This window comes from Haemaphysalis longicornis, unplaced genomic scaffold (assembly GCF_048455015.1).
Source record: "Haemaphysalis longicornis isolate Haplotype H1 unplaced genomic scaffold, Haemaphysalis longicornis Haplotype H1 scaffold_7, whole genome shotgun sequence".
Taxonomy (NCBI): Eukaryota; Metazoa; Arthropoda; class Arachnida; order Ixodida; family Ixodidae; genus Haemaphysalis; species Haemaphysalis longicornis.
Genome location: NW_027526422.1, coordinates 98,437,444 through 98,458,861, shown reverse-complemented (window position 1 = coordinate 98,458,861; position 21,418 = coordinate 98,437,444). Strand labels below are relative to the sequence as shown.

The window sequence follows — 21,418 nt, the reverse complement described above, 5'->3', positions numbered from 1 at the left end:
GTCTAGCAAGACAGGGACCCCCTGCCCTGCGCGGTTTTGGGGTGCTCCCGCACGCAGGAATTATGAATAAAGTCTTTTCTCTCTCTCTCTCTCGAACACGTCATTCACTCGCAGGTAATTAACTACCAAGAAGAGCATAAGATAATTTTCAAGTACTAGCACGGCTTTCAAAAGAGCCACTCGTGCGACACTCAACTTGCCCGGTTCACTCACGATTTACATCCTTCCATCACCGCTGGCATACAAACTGACGCAATTTTTCTTGAGTTTTCAAAATCCTTTGAACGGGTCCCTCATCACAGGTTGCTAATCAAATGAACAAAGCTTAACATTCTCCCGCTTGTACTCGCATGGATTAAAGATTTCCTTTCAAGAACACTTCAGTTCACATCCCTTAATAACAGTTTCTCTTCTTTTGGGGCAGTGTACTCAGGCGTTCCTCGGGGCAGCGTGCTGGGATCCCTGCTTTTTTTTTTAATTTTCATTAATGATTTGCCTAGACGGTTTCATCTCAAATCAGGCTTTTCGCGGACGATTGCGTGATCTATCGCAAAATTTTGTGCAAAGATGATGGACAGGCCCTCCAGTCTGACCTAGATGATATAAGCTGTTGGTGCTCTAAATTGTTAATGTGGCTTAATAATTCTAAAACAAAGCTTATGCCCTTTACTAAACGCGCATCTCGCATTTCAACCTCATACTCTTTAACTAATATTCCAGTTGAACTTAATAGTAATTACAGGTACCTTGGTCTTTACCTTAGTTCGGACTTATCCTGGAGTCATCCCATTGACGTCATACTTGCATCGGCTAACCGCTCTCTAGGTCTTTTAAAACATGACTTGAAGCATGCCCCATCACACCTACGTAAACTCGCTTACAGCACATTTATACGGTCAAAAATCGAATATGCATCAGCCATTTGGGACTCTTACGGTACCAAGCTTACATAATCAACAACATCGAATAACTTCAATCTTTTCAGACTACTCCCGTCGTCGTTCCGGTATCACAGCCGTGAAAATTCGCGCACAACTGCTCGAATTGTCGCAACGACGCACGGCTGCAAGGTTATCACTTTTTCACAAACTTTATCACCACCCATTGCTTCATGACGATTTCTTTTCTTCACCAGCTTCCATTCTTCCCAGACACGACCATCCTTTCATGTGAAGCGTTACCATGTCATACATTGCACTACTCTCGGTCATTCGTTCCGCGTACGATCATTGACTGAAACGCATTGCCATCACACATATCCACCGTCATTGATGCTGTTAAATTTAATTAACTCAGTTGTGAATTGAAAACAAAGCTATCAGTTTTTTATTCTATCACTTCTGACAGATTGTTCTTTTTCTACAGAGATTTTGTTGGTTGTTGCTTCTTCTGAGTTTATATTTTACGCGTTATTTCGAGCTAATATTACATTTATCATATTTGTGTTCGCGCATGCGCTTTCCTTTTTATGTTCTATATCTCCGAGTGTATATCTTTGTTCGTATGTTTGGTCTGTTGCATTGACTACCCCCTATGTAATACCCTTCTGCGTGAGGGCTTTTAGGGGTACTTTAAATAAATAAATAAATAAATAAATAAATAAATAAATATCAGCGATAATGTTTAACTGTTCATCGTTCAAATTACTTCCTCCGGTTGTACCGATTTCTAAATTTGCCCGGGTTGCGCCTCCAAAGTGCAATGTAAGGCGCTTGGGGTCGCTTCGTAAGCTGTTTGTTCCGTTTTCATCTATCCTCAATTCTCGCAAGCTTTCGTATACTGTTTCGGAGACTAGATTATAGCTTATGCTGGACTGTTTGTTGCGGCTTTCCCATTTCATTTGTCTGCCACACTTGCTTTCTGTGTTTAGTATTACAAGCCGGCTTTCTTGACATAGATCACCTCTAGAGGACCGTTGTGATCTGTGTATCCATCTAGATCTTCTATGTGATCATTCATATCTCCAACTAAGATTATTTCAGCCCAATCTTTGAACTCGTTTATATCTCTTCTCAAACATGTGACCATTTCCACAGTTTCCTCCCTAGCTCTGCTTCCAGCCCACAGATACACAACTCCTAACCATGTATTCTTCCCTGCTATGGTGCCCCTAACCCATAGATGTTCTTTACAGCTTTCATGGGCTCTCTTCCACTCGGTTTCTTGTTTAATAAGCATGCCAACTCCTCCCCTTCTCTTCAGTTCTATTTGCCTTCCTTAGCACCATGGGGCCCCCTAAATAAAGCTACCCCTCTCCCACCTAAGCGCCACCCCTCCTTGTTTCCTATAGCATAGGGCTGGAGAGAATCCCGTCCCACTGAAATGCTTGCCCATGTATTCTGAATGCTGCCCACTACCGTATTCAGGTCTATCACTTCAAATCCAAGTTTTGCGCTTCTTGATCTCGCTGTTAGCATCGCGTACTGCCATTCGGGGTGCACGCCCTGCTTTGTCACCTCCGGCACGGTGCAGACTCCAATGAGCACATTTGGGGCCGTGGCCCGCAGATATTTTACCCGTTTCGCTATCTCCTGGCCAAGTTTTCCCTCCTCCCCTTTGAGAACATTGTTAGCCCCGCGCACGGCTTGCTCCGTGGCCCCACGGCAATCACCACAATGTTTCTAGCTTTACTGGACAAGGCCAGCTGCCCCTTCACTTGTGTCATCACCGTCTGCATTGTTTGGCCGGTGAAACACCCCACCTTTACACGCTTATCCACCTCTACCCTTTCCACTATGGCAGCGCTGCTCCTATTCATCATGTCTCGGCTTCAACATCCCCCCACAATTCTCCCATGCGCACATGGGGGAACTGGCCAGTGAAGATGATGTTCTCGCCTTGATAGGTGGTTCTTTCTGTTGAATTGCCCCCATAGAACGAAATGCAGTCGAACACGCCGTAACATTCGTGGCTATAAAATGGCCGGTCACGTGGTCTTCGTGGCACTGAAGGCCAAAGTCAGCAAGTAATTCACTTAAACTTGCGTGAGGATGGAAAACACTATACCGAGCGCAGGATGTCGGGGGTTTGTTCCCGACTTCGGTGGAAATTTCGCAAATGAAAGCGAAAAAAAAAACCCCATCGTGAGGAATTCAGGCGCACGTAAAGATACCCATGACCTAAATTATTCCGTAGCACTCCACTACGGCGCGCCTTGCACTTGATGTGCAGCTCTGGCCCGCTTGCTCGAACAAACGTGCTCATGGGCAGTCTCATTGACAGTCTAGTCTTATTCGCGAACTTCAATAAGTTCGCTAATAAGATTCAGAATAGTGCGCTTTCCCAAAAGCGCCCACCCTATACACGGGAACAACTTTCTGTGGCAATCCAGTAAAGGCTACGGAGCCAAACCACGCTTTTTTGCGGTGCACCTGGAAATAGTTCAACAAAAACAATTGGCTGGCTGTAATCTAAGCCATTCAAAAATATATAGTTCTTATGTTTGAGACTTGGATTGATGATGCCATAAATTACTAGCCAGAACGTATGAAACACAGAGCAATATTTTTTTTTTAGATTGTGGGATTATCTGTTTGAGGCTCATCCGAAAAAATAAAACAAAAACATAGAGCTCTTGTCGATGGCCATGGAGGAAAAAAAGGTTAGGAGAGGCCCTGACGTCACGTTTGTGAAGCCGCATCCGCCTTGTCGATGAGCCCACTGAGCACAGAACTCTTTCCCATTCGCATTTGCGGTTTCCCGTTTGATGGCAGCTTCGCGGTACGGGCGGCTAACGAAAGCGAAAGCATACGACGGAAGCAGTGTTCAGGTCCGTACAGCACGGCGGTTTTTGTGCGCTACTTCTGAGCTACGGTTCATTTCACTTCACATGGATAAGGGGCTGCAGTGGTTTTCAAGACGCTCAACTGTTGCGCGCCGGGTTGCAGGTCGTACCTGGATAAACTTTCCTAAGCTGCGAACGCGCACCTTCTGACCGGCAGACCGAGAAGGATAGAAACCATAGCGTGGAATCGACGCGATATCGCCGCTGGAGAACGGCAACTATACTCCCGAACGACGCCAATTATTAACCATCGGATGTTACCTTCGGAGGAGCACAAAGGAAACGGCAGTAGAAAATACGCTGCGATATCAGCTGTAGTGCACAGATGGCAGACGACGACGACGCCGTAGCGACTGGCTTTGTTGCCAGGGTGGCGAGGCAACCACAGTCAAAACGCCGTAAAAATTTCTCCGTGGCGTTTAGCCAGATTTAGCCGCCACAGCCGTAAAAAAACTAGGTAACACTGTGTATCGGCACATCAGAAATTACGCCACTTCCTCCACGCTTTTTGCAATGCATTGGGATGCTAGGGGCCTCTCTTGAGTATTCTTTCCTTTATGTCGACAGATTTCAGCTGCTTCAACTTCATTCTCCGCCCAGGATTTTTAAGAAGCTTCGCTGCCTAAACAAACGAAGCAAGTGGTTTTCAAAGTGTACGCCGAAGTGAGACTGATGCGGCCGGGACTCTTCGCCGTTTCCGCAATTCGTTCGGTTAGCCAGATAGCGGCGTAAGCGAGCGTGTGCGTAAGAATGCATGCTGCCCTTTCGGTACACCGCGCCCGCGCTATGTAAGTACGCTGCACATGCCGATGGTGCTGTTCAGTTTTTAGCTCCATAAGAGTTTACAAATCAGTGCATGCCGTCAGAACTTCAGACAAAATTCACTTCTTTTCTGAATGATACAGAGTTGGGCTGCATGGTCCACTGTCGTTCTGACTTCTCCAGTCAAAGCGTCGGCATGTGTTTACAAACAAATGAAGTGTGGGAGAGGAGGCGCCAATATGCATTAATGCTGATTAATCCTGGTTCAGCGCGCTCAACCACGGAGCTCATGTGAAGAAATGAACTGTATAAAATGCATATCTGTGACACCGAGACTGAACTACTTTGCCGCAGTAACACAGAGCAGTTAGCTCCCCCTTCCCCTCCTCTCACAGCTTTCGCTCTATTGTCACAGAAAGTTGTCCTCGAGTGTAATTAAGTTCTAGAGCAGCCCAATTTAAGTCTATGGGGACAACGGGTACCTAGAAAAAACAGGCAATGCGGCAAAAATACTGTCGCTTTGGCGTTGCCGGCCAAGAGCACGCGTTTGTTTTGAACGATTATCGGTACAATTCTATAAATTTGGCCTATCGGGCGGCTTATGTGAATACTATTACAAACAGTGTTGCGGATTGCGCATCCTTATTTCATTCCAATTCCATGCCGAGGAATTAGATCTTGTCGCGATTCCATTCCTTGCAGTTCCTCAGAATGACAGAAATTAGCCCCCTTCCCACTCCTGCAACAGACGGGCAGTTCATTTCCATTCCTTTAATTCTTGAACGTAAAAACTTCCCCATGTGCAGTATCGAGTTACCGAGGAACGCAACATGCATCTGACGTTTTAATAGGCGTTGAAAACGGCAAAAGTATGCAACATGTGTCCCTTGTCACCGAAGTTGCGAGGTGGCAGCAGCAGCTTGGCGACATCTCGTGCAGAGCAACCACCCTTCTAATGCAAAGTCTTACCATCCCTTCCTAACGAAAGTAGGCAGAAGAACGAAAGTTAAACGTGCATCCAACTTTTGCTGAATGTGTGTCCAACCCAACGTCAAGGCTTCAAAATACCAAATCCCATGCGAAGAATGAACCCATGCGACTATTTCTCGCGCACTAAGTAGACGCGTCTACGAACGAACTAAATGTACATCGTTCCGTGGTATATAAGAAAAATGTGTACTATTTTACTCCTAATTGAAGATCGATGCGTCTGTTGCCGTATTCAAACCCGTTTCGTTTTCGTAATTTTCAAGTAACCGTTTTCAAACAATGGAAGCCCAGTTTCAGAGAGAGAGAGAGAGAGAGAAATACTTGATTTGCAATTCCCGCTTTCACGCACGTGCAATGTGTCCAGAGATCTTATCAGAGCTTTTCGGTCGAGCAACCGGTCTATGGGGAAATGTATTAGCTTGTTGACAGAACGCCATTGGTTCCGCTGAGAAAGCTTTTGTTTTGAAATGGGACAGGGTCACACTGCCTCTTTGTGCATAATAAGTAGCGGGATCGCACTACATATTATAGTATTTGCAGGTTATAATGCTTTAACACTTTGTTCTTGCACGACGCGAGATGAAGCAGTTTTTACGTTGCTCTCTGCTTTTTCCATTTAGATGTACAGACTGCCGCGTGCTATGTTGCTATCTGCTTTGCGTACCGTCATAGCAACGCCATTACTGTGCTGTGGATAACTGACAGGCATGTCGCACGGACCTTGATCACATGTACACGCACTCGAAATGCTTACTTAAATTATTTTAAGTGAATTTACAGCATTGATTACTAATGTTACTGTATACTGTACCAACGCGACTGACGGGAGGGCAGCATCAAGAAACACCGTTAACAGTTTTTCATTCACCGTAGGAAAGCCGCCACCACTTCCACGTTGACCTCCTTTTTGCTTGTTTTTTTGCTCTGGCTACTGGAACCTGCCAGCTCAGCTCAAGCTGCAAAATACAAGAAACTATTTGTTAGCCCCTCATTTAAAGTACAGAACCATATCATGACGGGAGCCCTGGTAAAATAAAAAAGCATGGTCAGACAGTTTCTTTCATGAACTAGCAACCCATACGAATGAAGACCTGATCGAAATTTTTTAAACGAGGCCTTCGTACCTAAATAGTGGCGATTCTCCAACTTTCAAGCCGACGACTAAAGCTTCAGTAATCTTGTACGTTTGTACTCAGGCGTAAAGGCCCCGCGCACAGAAACAGGAAAGAAACCAACAAAGGAACAAGTTTGGCAAAACTATACATTCGGATCGAATCAAAGTAGGGTGTCGCACTGCTGAGAGTTATCAAAACACTCGCAAACCAGGGCGCTGTTGAAGCCGGAACTGTTAGAAAGAAACGTCATTTGGCAGCTGTGCCTTCACATTGTCGCACATAATATTTAATGTAATTGTGTATACCAGCTGGCCACTTCCGTAGCAGAGCGTGGAGGTAGAAAGCTCAGTTAGACATCCGAAACTCGCTTGCAACGCTTATGGCGTGTGCCGGGAACGCAAGGCCCTTACCCACGATGTTCTTTTTGCTGCCTTGGTTTTTACTTCCTGGCGCCCCGAGGCTCCGATGCAACAGACGGACAGATGGTCGGCAGGGTGGCTCCATATTCCCGGAAGATGCCTGCCTGCCAATTCGGCTTACCAGCTACAACGCTCTTCATTGTGCGCCGGGTACGGAGGGTGGCAGCAGGACGCAAAGCAGACTCTGTTTGATGTTTCATTCGCAAAAGCTTTATATTGCTGGCTCCAAATTTTCGCAGTACCAGCTTGCGGTTAGAAACATCGCGACTTCGGATGCGCGCCGTTGGTCTCCACCCCCTCCCCCCCCCCCCCTCTTGCTGCTTCTCGATGCTATTCCCCGCCTGCTGGCCTGGGCACACTGCGCCTGCCACTGAGACTCCCGTCTTCCATCGACGCCATGGACAGTTGTACAGAGAAGAAATCTATGCCTCAAAATGCCTGCCAAAGCACGAGAGCTGACCTAACGGCGCCACCGTGAAGACGTGACGATCCACGTTGAAGGGACAGAAACCCGTGCTCATATGTTTAAGGCATTTCGTGGTGTACATGCAGCTATTGGTGGCACGGACGGACTTCACCCCAGCGACTCCCAGCTCCGTGTTGCATCAGCAATCGCTACTGCAACCTGCAAAGCTACAGTAACTCGTCTTCAAATCACATGTGGAGCTAAATTTGCTCGCAAGGTATCAAAATATTTCCTGATAGGCCAATAATTGTAGGCCCAGTGACTTCACGCGTCTTTTTTGAGTTACCGAAGTAGAATGATAAAAAATGGGATGTTGCACAATGTGGGCAGGCAGAAAATGGGTGAAAAATGAGGAATTTCATGCAGTATGTGCTTCAGATGAGGGATCAACACTCTGACAGCATTGCATACAAAGATGCCGTGGTAGTCATAAGATTAAAACAATAATACGAAAGAACTGGTTCCCCAGAAACCACTAACTACAAACACTTTTTTTGGTCTAGCTTCCACACGTCTTCCAAAAACACCTGTACCTTTTCGCGCCCACTTTTATCTGCATGCGTGCGAACCACTATGAACAATAAAACAAATTTTTGTGCAGTGCAAAGTGCCATCAAAATGGGAAAAAATGGTGCAGTGGGATCTAAGCGAAACCCTAAAAAACAGTTTAAAATTTAAATTATGAACAAGCGCAACCTTAGACTTGTGGACAAGCATGGGCTTAGTGCATCCACTCGAGACGACTTACAGCAACTGCTCATTGCGGGGTCTGTACACTGTCGTCTCTGGTAGAGGAATGCGCGCATCGCGCTTGCGCCGCTCGAAGTTCACTTTCAAACGCACTGCCGCAGGCTCCGAGGATTCGGTTACCCGAGATGCCGGGTATGCGTTGTCGTGCTTGTCGCCGGTGCACCCTTTGAGATACACCGACGCAGTCGTCGCCACACACTAAGTAGCCCTAAGGCTCCAGCGATGGTAACGCCTTCGTCTAAAAATCACCATTCCATTCCCATTCCATTCCGGCATCTCAAAAAGGTGGAATGAATCCAGAGTCATTCCTATTTCTTGAGTGGCAACTCCGAAACATTGATTACGAATCATTTACAATAACCCGGTAACTGGTCAACTCATGCGATTCGACCTCTCTGCGCCGTTTTCGGAGAACGCAGGGTATGCTCTCCCCATGCTTTCTCTTTGCTAAAGAGGCCCTGCGCAGGCGGCGGGTGCCCAGCGCATGAGTCACAAACCGGTGGCCTGCTTCAAAATTGTCCGCTAAGCAACGCTTAGTAGATGATTTTAATCCTCTGCAGACGATTTCAATCGCCTGCTGAGCAGCCCGCCCGTCGGGTGCGGGCTCCTAATTGCTACTCATGACACCTCTCGTAACGTTCTGTTACCGGAGTTCAATTTCACATTGGCGCAACCTTGGCGCACATTTTGCCTTGTGAGGAATTAGTCATGGGTGGGCTTCGGGTTCCGTGTGTCCCACACTGGTACAAATAGCCCTACAGGGCCGGTCAGCATAAGTCTGTGAATAAGACTGCTCGAAGCAGCCTTATTCACGGTCTAATTTGCAATCTTATTTCCAGTCTCGTTTCCGGAAAACACCCCAATAAGTCTTCCAAGAATGTTATACTGCGAATACGTCTCACTTGTTGGGCTTCGAGCAAGGGGTCCCTCGTTCCTTAAACTTCTCCATTAAGAAAATAGTAATCAATTTCCTGCTTGATATTTCATTTTATGCCATTTACCGATATACACATTGTTCATACAAAGTGCAAAACATCTTCAAACGTTAAAATCTTCTCGCTTTTTTCTGCAAAATGTGCAGAGATGACGAAAAAAATTCTGTGTTTCAAAGTTTACGCTTGTGTGCAAAATGTGCCTTATTGCTTCAAACAAACAATATGTGTTAAACTTTTCAGACACTATAGCACTTCGGTCGAGGCGTCCAACAGTCATGTAACTGGCCAGAAGAACGCTTAAAATTCACTGCGAGGCATCCTACATTTTCTCCGTTTACTTTTCACGAAATTTACCGAGGGGCATCTAGAACGACGCCAAGTAGATGGGAACCGGCTTCCCCTGCATTAGAGTCCCTGTACATAGCTCCCCTAGGGGAGTAAAGTTGAACGTCCACTCGCCATCTTGAGTTCTAAAGACGTGCGAGAAAGCCACCCGTCACGCGTGTAGGAGTCGGCGCATGCGAGTCACAGCAACTGTGGGACTACACAACTGCGAGGATACTCGGTTGCTTATCAGCTGAACGGCCGCCGCGGCCGCCGCCACCGTAACCGTATCCGGTCACTTACGCAGAACTGACTGAAAACAGTGTCTTGTTGGCAGCACTGAAAGCTGGCTTCGCTGCCCTAATGTGGAACCCGTGGCATGTGGCATTCAGACGCACAACTCCTGCGATACGCGACATACAGGAACTCTACCCGGGATACATTGCATTCCTCACGCTAGAGTTTACCACCTAACAGTGAGTTCAGGTAGAAAAGTTGCAGGGGTCATCTACGCTTGACGACAAGGCGTTACCTCGTCGTCAAGGGAGAGCTTCGAACGGAGCTGCGGCATTCGCCATTCATAATGTCCGAACACTGAAGTTTAACCTAACGATACTAGGAGCAACGGCTTTATGTGGGAGAAGGGTATTCACTGCGCAGAAGCGGCATTTGACAAAACCTCGATTCCTTTCTGTCTTCTGCGCAGCAGTACCATTGTCGGCAATCCTACCGGCCCAGGCGCGTAGCCAGGATTTTTGTTCGGGGGGGGCTAAGATTGTTCTCGTCCCCCCCTCCCCCCCCCTCCCCCCCCCCCCGAACAAAAAATGTGCGGTAGTTTGCAAGCGCCCTTAAAGGCTATGAAGATAAAATACATGTTTGGTTCATTCAAAAGTCTGCCTTGTCCCGATATCAATGATACCAGTTTTATCGCAATCTTCAAAGGAATAATCAAAATATTAAATTAAACGTTTGAAGCAATGGCGAATCCCCGCCCACTTTCCGGCGGCGATTTCACTATGACAGTTCAGGATCTTGTAAGTCACCGCCAAGGAACATGATTGCGCGATTGTAGACGGGCCTCCATTGATCTTATCATTTGAATTCTAACGTGCAGTTAACACACTCATAACTACGCGTTAGTGCTAGTCTATATATATACCACTCCTGCCGATATCACTTCACTGCAGCGCTAAATTTAAAAAATTTTGACATTTGTTGCATTGCTTCGGTTTAAAAAACGCCTGTGATTGGAATGGAGCTGTGCGAGTTACCAAAGGCTAGTTGCTATTCAATTGAACAAGGTTGTATTTTGTCTTTAAAAGGCTCTTTAAGGTTCTCTCATGATATTGGTGTTGATTATGATTGTATTAGTGCCAGCTGAAGTTGTAAACTGGGCGGAAATCCGCAGACCGCGTGGTGCAAATCTGCGCCCGTGATACGGGACGTACATTGCACGCACAGGAACCTTGTGCAGGCATTGCATTAAACGGCCATAGTTTCATGCAATTACTTGCTTTATCTCAACGTGTGGAGTATGATAGGTGTGACAACCGCAATAAAATGACGTAGGCCGTAAGAATTAGATTTTTTTTATTTAGTTGTTCTTGTCCAAAATGCAAAATAAAATATTTTGCGTACACCTGCACAGTAGCGGCCAGTGTCAGGCCAATGGAGCTCATTCTGTGCAGTATACATCGATTCTATGCACTTGCGTTATCTGTAGCGCAGATCTTATCTTTAAAAAATGAGAGGCTATGAATTATACATACAAGAAGCGTTATATCTCTAGCAATAATTTTAACAAATATCAACCCTAAACACACAGACATCATGCGCAATAACAGCGCTGTTAAGCACGAAAATTACATGAACATGGCAAGATTAGTCCACACCAAAGCGTAATAATTCAGCCATTGGTATTTGTTAAGTCATGCCAGTTTAAATTTGCGCTTCTGTTTTGAGTCTCAACACAGTCCATTTCGTAGCTTCTATCAGGTCTCCGGGCGGACATGAGAAGCTTGTGCTTTGTAACATAATGGATCTGGTTTACATTTCGGCACAGCCTAAATGTAGAGTCTGCTGTAATGAGCTTGATGTTCTCAAATAGTTGCATTATTACCTGTCAAGTTTTCAATGCTTCGTGCATAAATGCCCTATAGTCTGCCTGAAGGCGTGTACTACCCAGTAACTTTTCTGGAGCAGCCACCCCATTTAGCTACCACTCCTAGATGAGGTAGAGCAAGTCACTGCAAAGTTCACCATTCGATGCTGTATCGAACTTTATATTTAGCAAGAAAAAATAGGAACGCAAAGACGACGATGCCTGACCGTACTCTTGCGGTTAGGCGTGTTCTGTGCAATCTGAGCAAAATATTGCTGTTTTGAATTTTGTCGTGAGATCTGAGGAAAGAGTTATAATGCGGTCCTACCATTTTGGTTTCAAACTTTAATGAAAGGACATACTTTTTTAGCTGACGCGTGCACTGCCATTTTTCAGCCGAGTACACACTGCCGGTTTTAAAGCTAAACGATAAAAAAATATCAGTGCATAAGCATGGGTGGCTCTGGAATGTATAGGGCGCACATGAGTTTTGTAGTTTTTGTTAGAGACGCGGGAAATGGAAATTATGTTGGGAATCTCCTTGGCCCACCAGAAAATGGAGGATTGGGCAGCTGTGCAGAGCCAGCATGACCTTCGGGCGTGGTGCGATGCGCGAAACAAGTCAGCATTTTGTTTTCCGGAGTGCACCAAGAAACCATGCGCATTGGCATGGCCCCGTATACAGAAAGACCAAAGACTACCATGCTTCAACATGAAGCGGACAGTAATGACATAGTTAAACTATTTCCTTGGTTGACAGCGAGCGTGATGTTGAAACTCAAGCATGGTTTCAGGCTATACGACAGGATAGATTGGCTAAAAGTTGCAAAGTTGTTTACCGTGATAATTCCTCGGTCATTTCGGTTACTTAGGAAATGCTGACGATTGCTCAAAATGTCCTTCATGCAACATTTTAGAATGTATAAGTAGCAGTTGTGGATTCAGGAAGAAAGACAACAGCGCGCACCCGTATGTGTGTGTGCGGGGGGGGGTGAGGTGAGCGAAGGAGGAGGGCAGAGGTGTGCTGGTGCTCTTGAGGGGGCCTGCTGTCTGTAGCCCGTTTATTTAATTAGGAAATTATGTTGTCTTGCACGACCGATTGAGCCTTGAAAGAACGATACTCCTGCGTCCACAGAACTTCAAAGAAGGCCAGGAAGATTTAAAGGAAAATTCTACCAGAAAGGCACATTCGTTTCTTCGCCACCAGTACGAAGGTCCTTCACTTGCGCTGTGCACGTACGCTGCTATGGGTTTAAAATTTGGTGTAGCAGTCGATGCACGCGTAGATAATAAACGCGGTAACAAAAGTCCCGATAACGCGCACACAATGCAACAGCGGCTACATCACATGGAGTTTCGTTCCAGTAAAAGCAAACTATTAAAACTGCAGCCAGAACAAATATATTTTTCACTCTTCATGTACTGATACTCACGCTGTCCCGATACACTCTGAGTAACCCTCTCCAACTGCGTGCATAATAAAATATTTACGCGTTACAGGAGTTGAATTTACGTTTTCCCTCATTAAAAATCACCTATCCGCTCCACCGTGGGCGCTTTTAACAACCAATTCAAACGCAAATACTGCATTCGGAATAAAACGAAATACACAATTTTAGCTCGCAGACGCAAGATACTGGGGCATCGTATAAATATAAAGAAATTATTATTTAAATATCAGAGAATGCATAACTGATCTGCTCTGCACAACTTAACGTACAATGCAACCTCCATCGTCAAAAGACATCAGTGATCATGGAAGGATTAATCACTGGAAGGAAATGACTTACAATTCGAGGCCTCTTTTGGGTGTTGGCACTTGGAACATGAGCTTCTCAAAACCAGGGGCGCTTCTATCCTCGCGACATATTGCCGTTGTGTTTCAGGCCCTTAATATACACTGCTCTGGGCAGCCGCCGTCCAGAGAAAAAGCGGCCGTGGACACAATGGAGGGGCTTTAGTTGTGATCGAGGTAGAATATGGCCACCTGATCGTTGTTACTCTCGCGACGTCGTCTGCCTGTGGCAGGGCTGGTGACCGCGGTGCCTTCACATTTAGGATAAAGTCTGGGACTGGCTCGGGGAGCTGCAGCGCGCCTTTTTTGTCGAACCGCTGTTCTCCAGTTTCCTAGGTTAGGGGAGAATACTTCCGAACAAAGCTGCCTAATCGCAGGGGTGAAATTGATTGTCGCAACATCGCCGTCGGAAGGGGACACTCAGTGCGCGCAGTCTGAGCCCACTCCAACAAAACCCTCCCGGGCTCGCAGAAACGTGAAAAAGGAAGAATGAAGGGCTGACGAGAGGAAGAGGGGCGTACCTTGCTGTGTGTCTCATTCGCAAAGGCCCTTTGCCCGCGCACGACATTCATCCAGCTAAACTGCATGTTTCATCCATTACGTAGCCCCATCGCATTCTTCAGTTACCTTGCACGAGTCTTGAATGTGCACGTGCCCACGGCCGCTTCATCTCCCCTTTTCTAGGAGATGGAGCAGCCATGGTCAGCCACCGCCGCGTGCACGTTGTTCTGCTTAACATACAAAGATCGTCTGTTCCCTTACGGGCCTGCATCGTACCAGTCTTAAACCATCAATGACCGGCGGTCCGTCTTTTTTCTTTCCCGCGAGTTAGTGCGGACCAATCCTTGCTTCCCCGGCCGAGTCAATCTCCTCTGCTGAGAAGTACTCAGCCGGCCTATTATTCTCTGTGTTGCCACATGTCTCGCACAAAGGGACACAACGCATGCCTGTGTCGTCCCGTGCGCTGAGCTTACCTGAAGGCGCCGTGGCTTTCAGGGCTGCCCCCCTCCGCAATCATCCCTCAGCGGTTCGCACCCTTCAGGGGCTTCATTTTGTCACGGCCGGACTCGACTCCCTTTCCGCAGCGCGGAAAAAGAGTCGAGTCCGGCCGTGGTTTTGTGTAAACACCCTTGCGTAGGGAAGACATTGAGTCGTGAATGCTTCTACTAGTGGCACTTTCAAAGGATATGCAGCTTTGTTCGCAGGCGACGTACCAGGCATACAGGCAGACCGGCGACGGCCGGAAAAATTTCGGGGGGGGGCTGAAGCCCGGTCAGCCCCCCCCTGGCTACGCCACTGTACCGGCCCGCCCTCTCCTTTCCAGGACTCGGTTTTAAGCACCTAGAACCGATTAGAGCGTCAGGCGCGAGCTCTCTTTTGCGTGCGCAGACGTACTTTCCGGTTGACGGGGACATGGTCTTCCGTGGTCGCGTCATGAGCACGGTTGATAGCAGGCAGTTAGCCTTTACAGAAAGTCGCCGAATAAGCCCAGTAACGGCATCGCGTCAACAGTGGCTCATCCGCGCATTCACGAACGGTGGGAGAATGAACTCACTGCGCAGACGCAACGTTTGATGAATCGTTACCTACCACTTCTCTGTCATAGCATCCACCGTAGCATCATTGCCCTCCTTCCCACCCGCCAGTTAACCTTTGCATCTGGCTGCCTCAGTCGGAGTTTCCTGTTGGCATTGGTGACGTATTTCCGTGGACACTTGATGAGCACGGTTGATAGCAGACGTCTAGCGGGCACGGCAAAATTGAGAAAAGAGCCTAATAACGCTATCGCGTTAAAAAGCATCTGACTGTTGTGTCTGAGGTTGCGGTGACCAGGGTAAGGACGAAGGTATCACAGAAATGGTGTGCACGATGCTCACCTTGTGCTTATGCGAGTTACCTTCAGTGGGCCTTATCCTCAAAGTTAGAAGTGGGGCCCTAGGCAAGGTGGATTTTGTTCCACGTGACATTAAGAATAATAGGCTGGGTTTAAGCAGCTGTACCTAGTTTCCATGCATGTAGCCATGGGTGAGGGAGTTGTTCGCAAAAGGTGGGACCCGAGTGCGAAAGTTTCGAACACATCATCACAGAACGATGCGATAAATAACTCTAGTGTGTTAGTCACACACTATAAGATGACTTCGGCAACAGCAACACGCTGAAATAGCGTCCCCCTGAACATAGTTGACAAGAGAAGTATACGAAGAAGCAATGAGTAAAGTGGCGTCCGACGTAGTTTTAGTGAGGCTCAGAAGGCCACACTTGTGGTTTCACCGCCCAGAGCAGCGAAAAGTTCTGGTAGTATGATCATGACTTCTAATAATTGAAACTGCCAAAATTGTTTGCTAATCGTGAGAACCTTTGGATATGTCGGCAGATGCTACAGGTATGGAAAATAATAGCCATAAAAGGTATCACATAGCAAGAAATTGAGGCGTTTCGCCTGAGCTTCCGACCCATGTTTCTTTTTATTTGATGCCAGTTGTTCGGAACATATCAGTCGCTAAGTCACAAGCCCCGCACCTGTAATCGGGAGATAAAAAAATTGGCGCACCTTGCATTATTGGTGCAAAGAATGAGTGACAGCGGAGCTGGCGGCCCGCCCCCCTTCGTCGGAGATCCGGCTTTTGCACCTCACATGAATTTCCGAACTTGCCGCTGAAAGTTCTCCATGACTGGCAGGCCCAGTCGTTTCGTCCGCATATCTCCCAAAGTGCACCGCGTATCCACGCGCTACAACGGGCGGCAAGTGGCTTCGCGAACTCAGTGTCTGTGCTCTCCACTTCAAGCGCAAACACACATGAACTGGCGAGGAGAACAGCACGCGATACATCACACCCCGAACGCTGGGCAGAGTGTTCTCGAATGTCGAGCTGGCCGTCGCTGGGCGCTCCTCATGAGGGGCACGCTCACGTGTGCTTGGTATTTTTCTTGGTATTTTTGGAGCTCCTCATATGGCGCAACCCCACGCGCAAGCCTGGCCGACGCTTCGCGCTCCTCATGGTGCAGACGCTCACTTGTGCTCGGTATTTTTTCTTTGTATGTTTTTATGGTAGCGCTGGACAGCGGGACTAAAAGCTTAAAGAGCTATGCTGTTAAAAGAGCGTACAGAGTTATGATTTATTCAAAGTAAGTAGTGTTGTTATGTATTGTCAACTAATGCCTAACATTTCAGCTTATCTGCTATACTACGAGTTCGTTTAAAGTCGTCTTCACTATTATACGCAATTTCACTGCTCACAAAACATAGTTTCACGTCAAGTAAGCAGCTTTATTGTTTGATGGTTCTATCTATTAATAGGGAGTATTACACATCAACCCCTGTAAAGCCGGCTTGATAACTACGGACAGCTGCATTGCTAGTGCATTGTGCCACGCGTTGTTTTCAATCTTCATTATTAATTCTAAAGGTATCAACCATTTATATTTGCACTATTATACACTAAATTGTTAAATTTGCAGCTAAGCACTTATTTTGTAGATATAAAGGGTCATGGTCTTTAGGTGAGGTACTGGGAAAAGAATGCTTACACGTTAATAATGATTGGTGATGTTACAGTATGACATATTTATTCACTCAGGGGCATTTACAACCAGGGCGGAAAGACTGTAGACGCCGCGATTGCGACGCTACTGTGTATGGGAGTTGTGCTTCCCCACTCGATGGGGATAGGCGGTGGCTTCATAGCGACGATTTATTCAAAGTAAGTAGTGTTATTATATATTGTCTTCTGCTTATGCAATTTTCGCTATGGTCCTTCTTTTTCGGCTTATCAGGTTTGTTCTACAACCTGTTGTTACTGTAAGAATGGAGTAAATTACAATGTGCGTATGTCTACTGCATATATCTCCCCAGATAATTATTAGGAAAGACCTGTCCAGCTTTGTCATGGAGGATCACGCGGCTTTAGAATTGTACAAAACAGCCGCGTAGGCAGGCTTATAGTTGTTCATAAATGGAACCGGGAAGGAATATCACCTTTATTATGCTTTTTATATCAACCGCTGTTTGTTTCCGCCACATAAGCAAGCCGCAGTTGTGAATAGTTGAGAGCTTGTAAATGCAGAATTTACAGTGTCTTCTGAAGTGCAACCTTTTATTTTTTTCAGGAACGAATCAAAGGCAGAGGTTCTAGTAGCTAGAGAAGTGGCGCCAGGCAACGCCACGAGAGATATGTTTAACAGAAGTGCAATGTTGAGCATGCTCGGTAAGTGAAAGATGTTTCAGCACTTTCGATAAAAAAGTCCTTCAGATTTCAATAATCCTTAAGACAGCGTGGAACTGTAAACTGCTATGACGTTTCGAATACATTCTATGGGCCAGCCGGCGCACACAATGCGCGAACATAACGGTAACGGCTATGACATAATGTGCGAATATTTTATTTGTGGAGTGATGCTACGAAACGTACTAGGCAAACCATAACCTTTTACACAATTACAACACAGCGCCAAATAAACTAACCTACAATTAACATGAAAAGAGTATTGGTTTCGGGGCATCCTTTCTGTCAGTGATACCGGGCCCCTTTTTCAGGCATGGTCATGCACTACCAGATTTTGACGCAGGTACTTCAATTCTGCGCTCAACATTGGACGGCCGGATCACGGTTACGCTCCCTGTCAACCGCTCCGTAGCACGTTTTCACTCTCACGGTATTTTTGATGGAATACTTGAGCAACACGCATTAGTGTTTAAAGGGGCACAGGGACACAGCGTACGACTTGAAATACGATTATGTACGCGCACAGTCGCAAAATAGAGTGTTCAGGGTCGTTTAGTCCGGGTATCGCCTATAAAAGATAAAAAACACGGTTGATCCTTCTTTGATACTAATCGATAAAACACGAAAATGGAATGTGCCTTCCCAGGAACACCTGAATGTTTATTGTGCATCGATATGAACTTGCACACCGCTATTTATATTTCATCGGTATGGCACCGTTAGACACAACAACATTAGACACTGGATTACACGCGCCGGAGCATTGCGGAAGTCCGATTAAAACCCCAGGTGCTCGCAAACCGTGCAAACGAAACCGAACGGGTTGTCAGCGAATTGTTTGGTGAAGTCACGGCCCGCTGCAACGAAAGAAGCATGATTTGCGGGTCGGCAGCAGTCTTGTGGGAGTGCTTGGTGAGCGGCGTCCTGCTGGCGGGTCGCTTCGGAAAAGTTGCGACCACATCGGTCCTGCTCCGTGGAATGTACGCCAGACGCGTGCGTGGCGCCGAACTCATTTTGTGGATCGCGGCGTCGGCGTTCCACAAGCTGAGCGGCGTTCCTTGTGGGCAGAGGACTGATAAACACAGCAGCTTCCGCTGCTATAAGCTGAACTATCGAGGCCTCACCTATCCGCGCTCATTAGCGTCATGACCCACTACTTCGCTTCATGTCTCCTAGATGGCACACCATCTGAATGGAAAAGTTAGAGGGAAGGACATAAGGTGCGTTCGCACAGCCATGCAGGCATGACTTCATAGCTCAGTTCGCAGAGCGAGACACACGTCTCGTTGCGGCAAGACTGATCGTGGGCTCGAAACCTAGCGCCGCCGAGCCAGTGGAACTTTTTCTGGTGATGTCATTTCCGTGACGGATATGACGTCGGTGAGGTTTGTGTACCCCGCCATAACATACTTCCATGTTAAATTTACGGCCCTTCCATCCTCTCAACAAGCATCACCTGTACAGCAGCATGCCCGCCACGGAGTGTACGAAACAAAACACGTTTGTTTGTAATTTACGACTGCACATACCTCCGAGCCCTTTACGTGAATGAAATTTGAAAAAGACCCCACCGTTATCCTGGCGGACAAACGTAGACCTGTCTCCTTCCCTCCCGCTTCGTAGGCACCGTACTGTTTGTGTAACACGCCAACCCAATCCATTATAACACAGAGGACACTAGACCGGTCGCATTGGGCTGTTTGACGTCCACGTTTAAACCTCCGGACATGTCATAAGTATGGGCGTAAAACCCACAGGTGCGTGCGCCCGCCCACTTCCCTTCCTGTTTCAACTCCCAGCCCGTGCACGCATAAACCGGCAACCGACCATGAATGGGTGCTTAGAAGTGAATGACACTGTTGAATATGTCGCCGTGAAAGCCTTTTAAGCTGAACAAGTGATATTGGTCCACTCAGGCTTTCCAAGTGGGCTAGTTTCTGTTCATCCGGGAGGGATTCGTGGCTACACGACCAGCTGGAACTTGAGGCGGAAATGGCGGCGGCGGCGGCTTTACGTTGTTTTCGCGCCCATTCACGCTTCTGTTGGGGCTGACCCTTTTCAAGTTTCTGCTCTTCTTCGTCCAAGCGAACGACACGCGTCTGTCCCGTAGTGAGTTAACACCTCGAGGGCACCTACCTTTATTCTAATGGACACACACATGGGTGTCCCTTTCGCTTCCCATTCGTAGGCATCTGTCTGTGCAACACACCAACTCAGACCCACATCGCTCCTTTGCGGAGGACACCTGACAGAGAGCAATGAGCCATAAGACTCCCAAATCTCCCACTTCCACAACGGGTATGTCATCGGTAGCGGCATTAAGCCATACTGCACGTGCATGACCCATCCCTACACCTCAGCCCGTGCAGCCCAAATGAGCAACGGAGTATGGACGCATAATTAGGCGAGAAATACACTGGCAAATGGAGAAAAACTTTATATGCGGCCAGACTAAGGCATATTATTATTCTTCCGCCAGAAGAACTATGACCAGCTCGTAAGCGATGGCCGCCGCCGCAGCGACAACATCACTCGTAATGGCTTTCGTGCTAAAGAAGAATAATGGGCTCACGGAGGCGTTCCAACAGGGCAGGTTGCTTTGAACCGGCAGGGACGCGCAGCTAGTGGGCGAGGTGGAATTTGAGGCGGCAACGGCCGCAGCTACATTTTCGGCTGCGGCGCTGGCTTTTGGGTGGTTTTACACCCATTCGCGCTGGTGTTCATTCTCCGCAATCACCTGACAATGGCGCTACGGCCGTTGTCAGCCGACTGTGCAAATTGCGGAAGAGGCATGAGTAGTGGTGGCGAGGGGAATATCCGCTGTTATAAGAGTTGTGAAAGATGGGTCGGCGGTGGCGAGGAGGAACCCCGAAGCGATGCCGAGTAAATCTGCTTCACCGCAATAAAAACTGGGGGGCGGCGGGGGGCGGTGGTAGGGGGTTGGTGGTTAGACATATACTGCTTCGCAGTAAAAACAACAGCGTAGGGTGCGCGCTTCGCTGCTGAGACAGCTTATTTCGCTTCCGCAGCGGGCGCCGCGCCACCTGCGCCAGGGCTCCGGCCGATGCCGTTGCAGGTTGGCTTTGTGCCGAGGTCACTGGTTTGGGCCTGCGATTACGTGGCGTGCGTAACAAAGGTGTGCTAGCGCTTAATTTGCAATAACTAGTCCAGAGGTGGCTTCTTTTTGTTCTGCCCCCGCAGTGGGGCGCGATGTCTGTTCATTCTAGCACCCACCCGCTTATTCGAACTCCGCTTAATTCAAACAATTTTATGGTCACCTTCGAGTTGGAATTAGCGAGATTTTACTGTACTACACCTCGTCTTGGACAAGATTTAGGGGAAATCCCCAAGGTGCAGTAAGTCTGGTCCAGTACGAATTTTCGTTCAACTGCGAAGTTTCTGAGAAAGCTGTATAGCTTTTCCATGTAGCCGCATAGGTGCATTTAGGTGGATGTCAAACTTTCCTTCGCTACACCTCCTCTTTCCTCACCCCTGTAGCATCGTTCACACAAAACACAAGTTAGCCTGAATGGGAGGTTTTTGGCTGGAATACGTCTTTTAAACTCCTCACGGCAGGTGGCCTGCTGTATGATGGTGAAAAAACTGCCAGTTCACACCGGGGGCCACAAGCCGTCGTAAATAGGCGCATTTACCACGATTGTACCTCTTCACAAAACGCAGTATCTAGCTGTGAATACTACGTTTGTCCTAATGGAAGTATTAAAAACTCCCACGACTCCACCATCTCCTCCTC

The 21,418-nt window shown here is 47.4% G+C and overlaps 1 protein-coding gene across 1 annotated transcript in view; it reads left to right on the top strand.

Annotated features, from left to right (window-relative positions):
* The window catches only part of LOC144146156 (scoloptoxin SSD14-like), a 116,220-nt gene that overhangs the window by 11,125 nt on the left and 83,677 nt on the right, over positions 1 to 21,418 (top strand). Inside the window, exons 3-4 of the mRNA XM_077678122.1 lie at positions 17,020 to 17,142; positions 17,549 to 17,646. Coding sequence (XP_077534248.1) covers positions 17,020 to 17,142; positions 17,549 to 17,646 — 221 coding nt within the window. The remainder of the gene's footprint in view (positions 1 to 17,019; positions 17,143 to 17,548; positions 17,647 to 21,418) is intronic.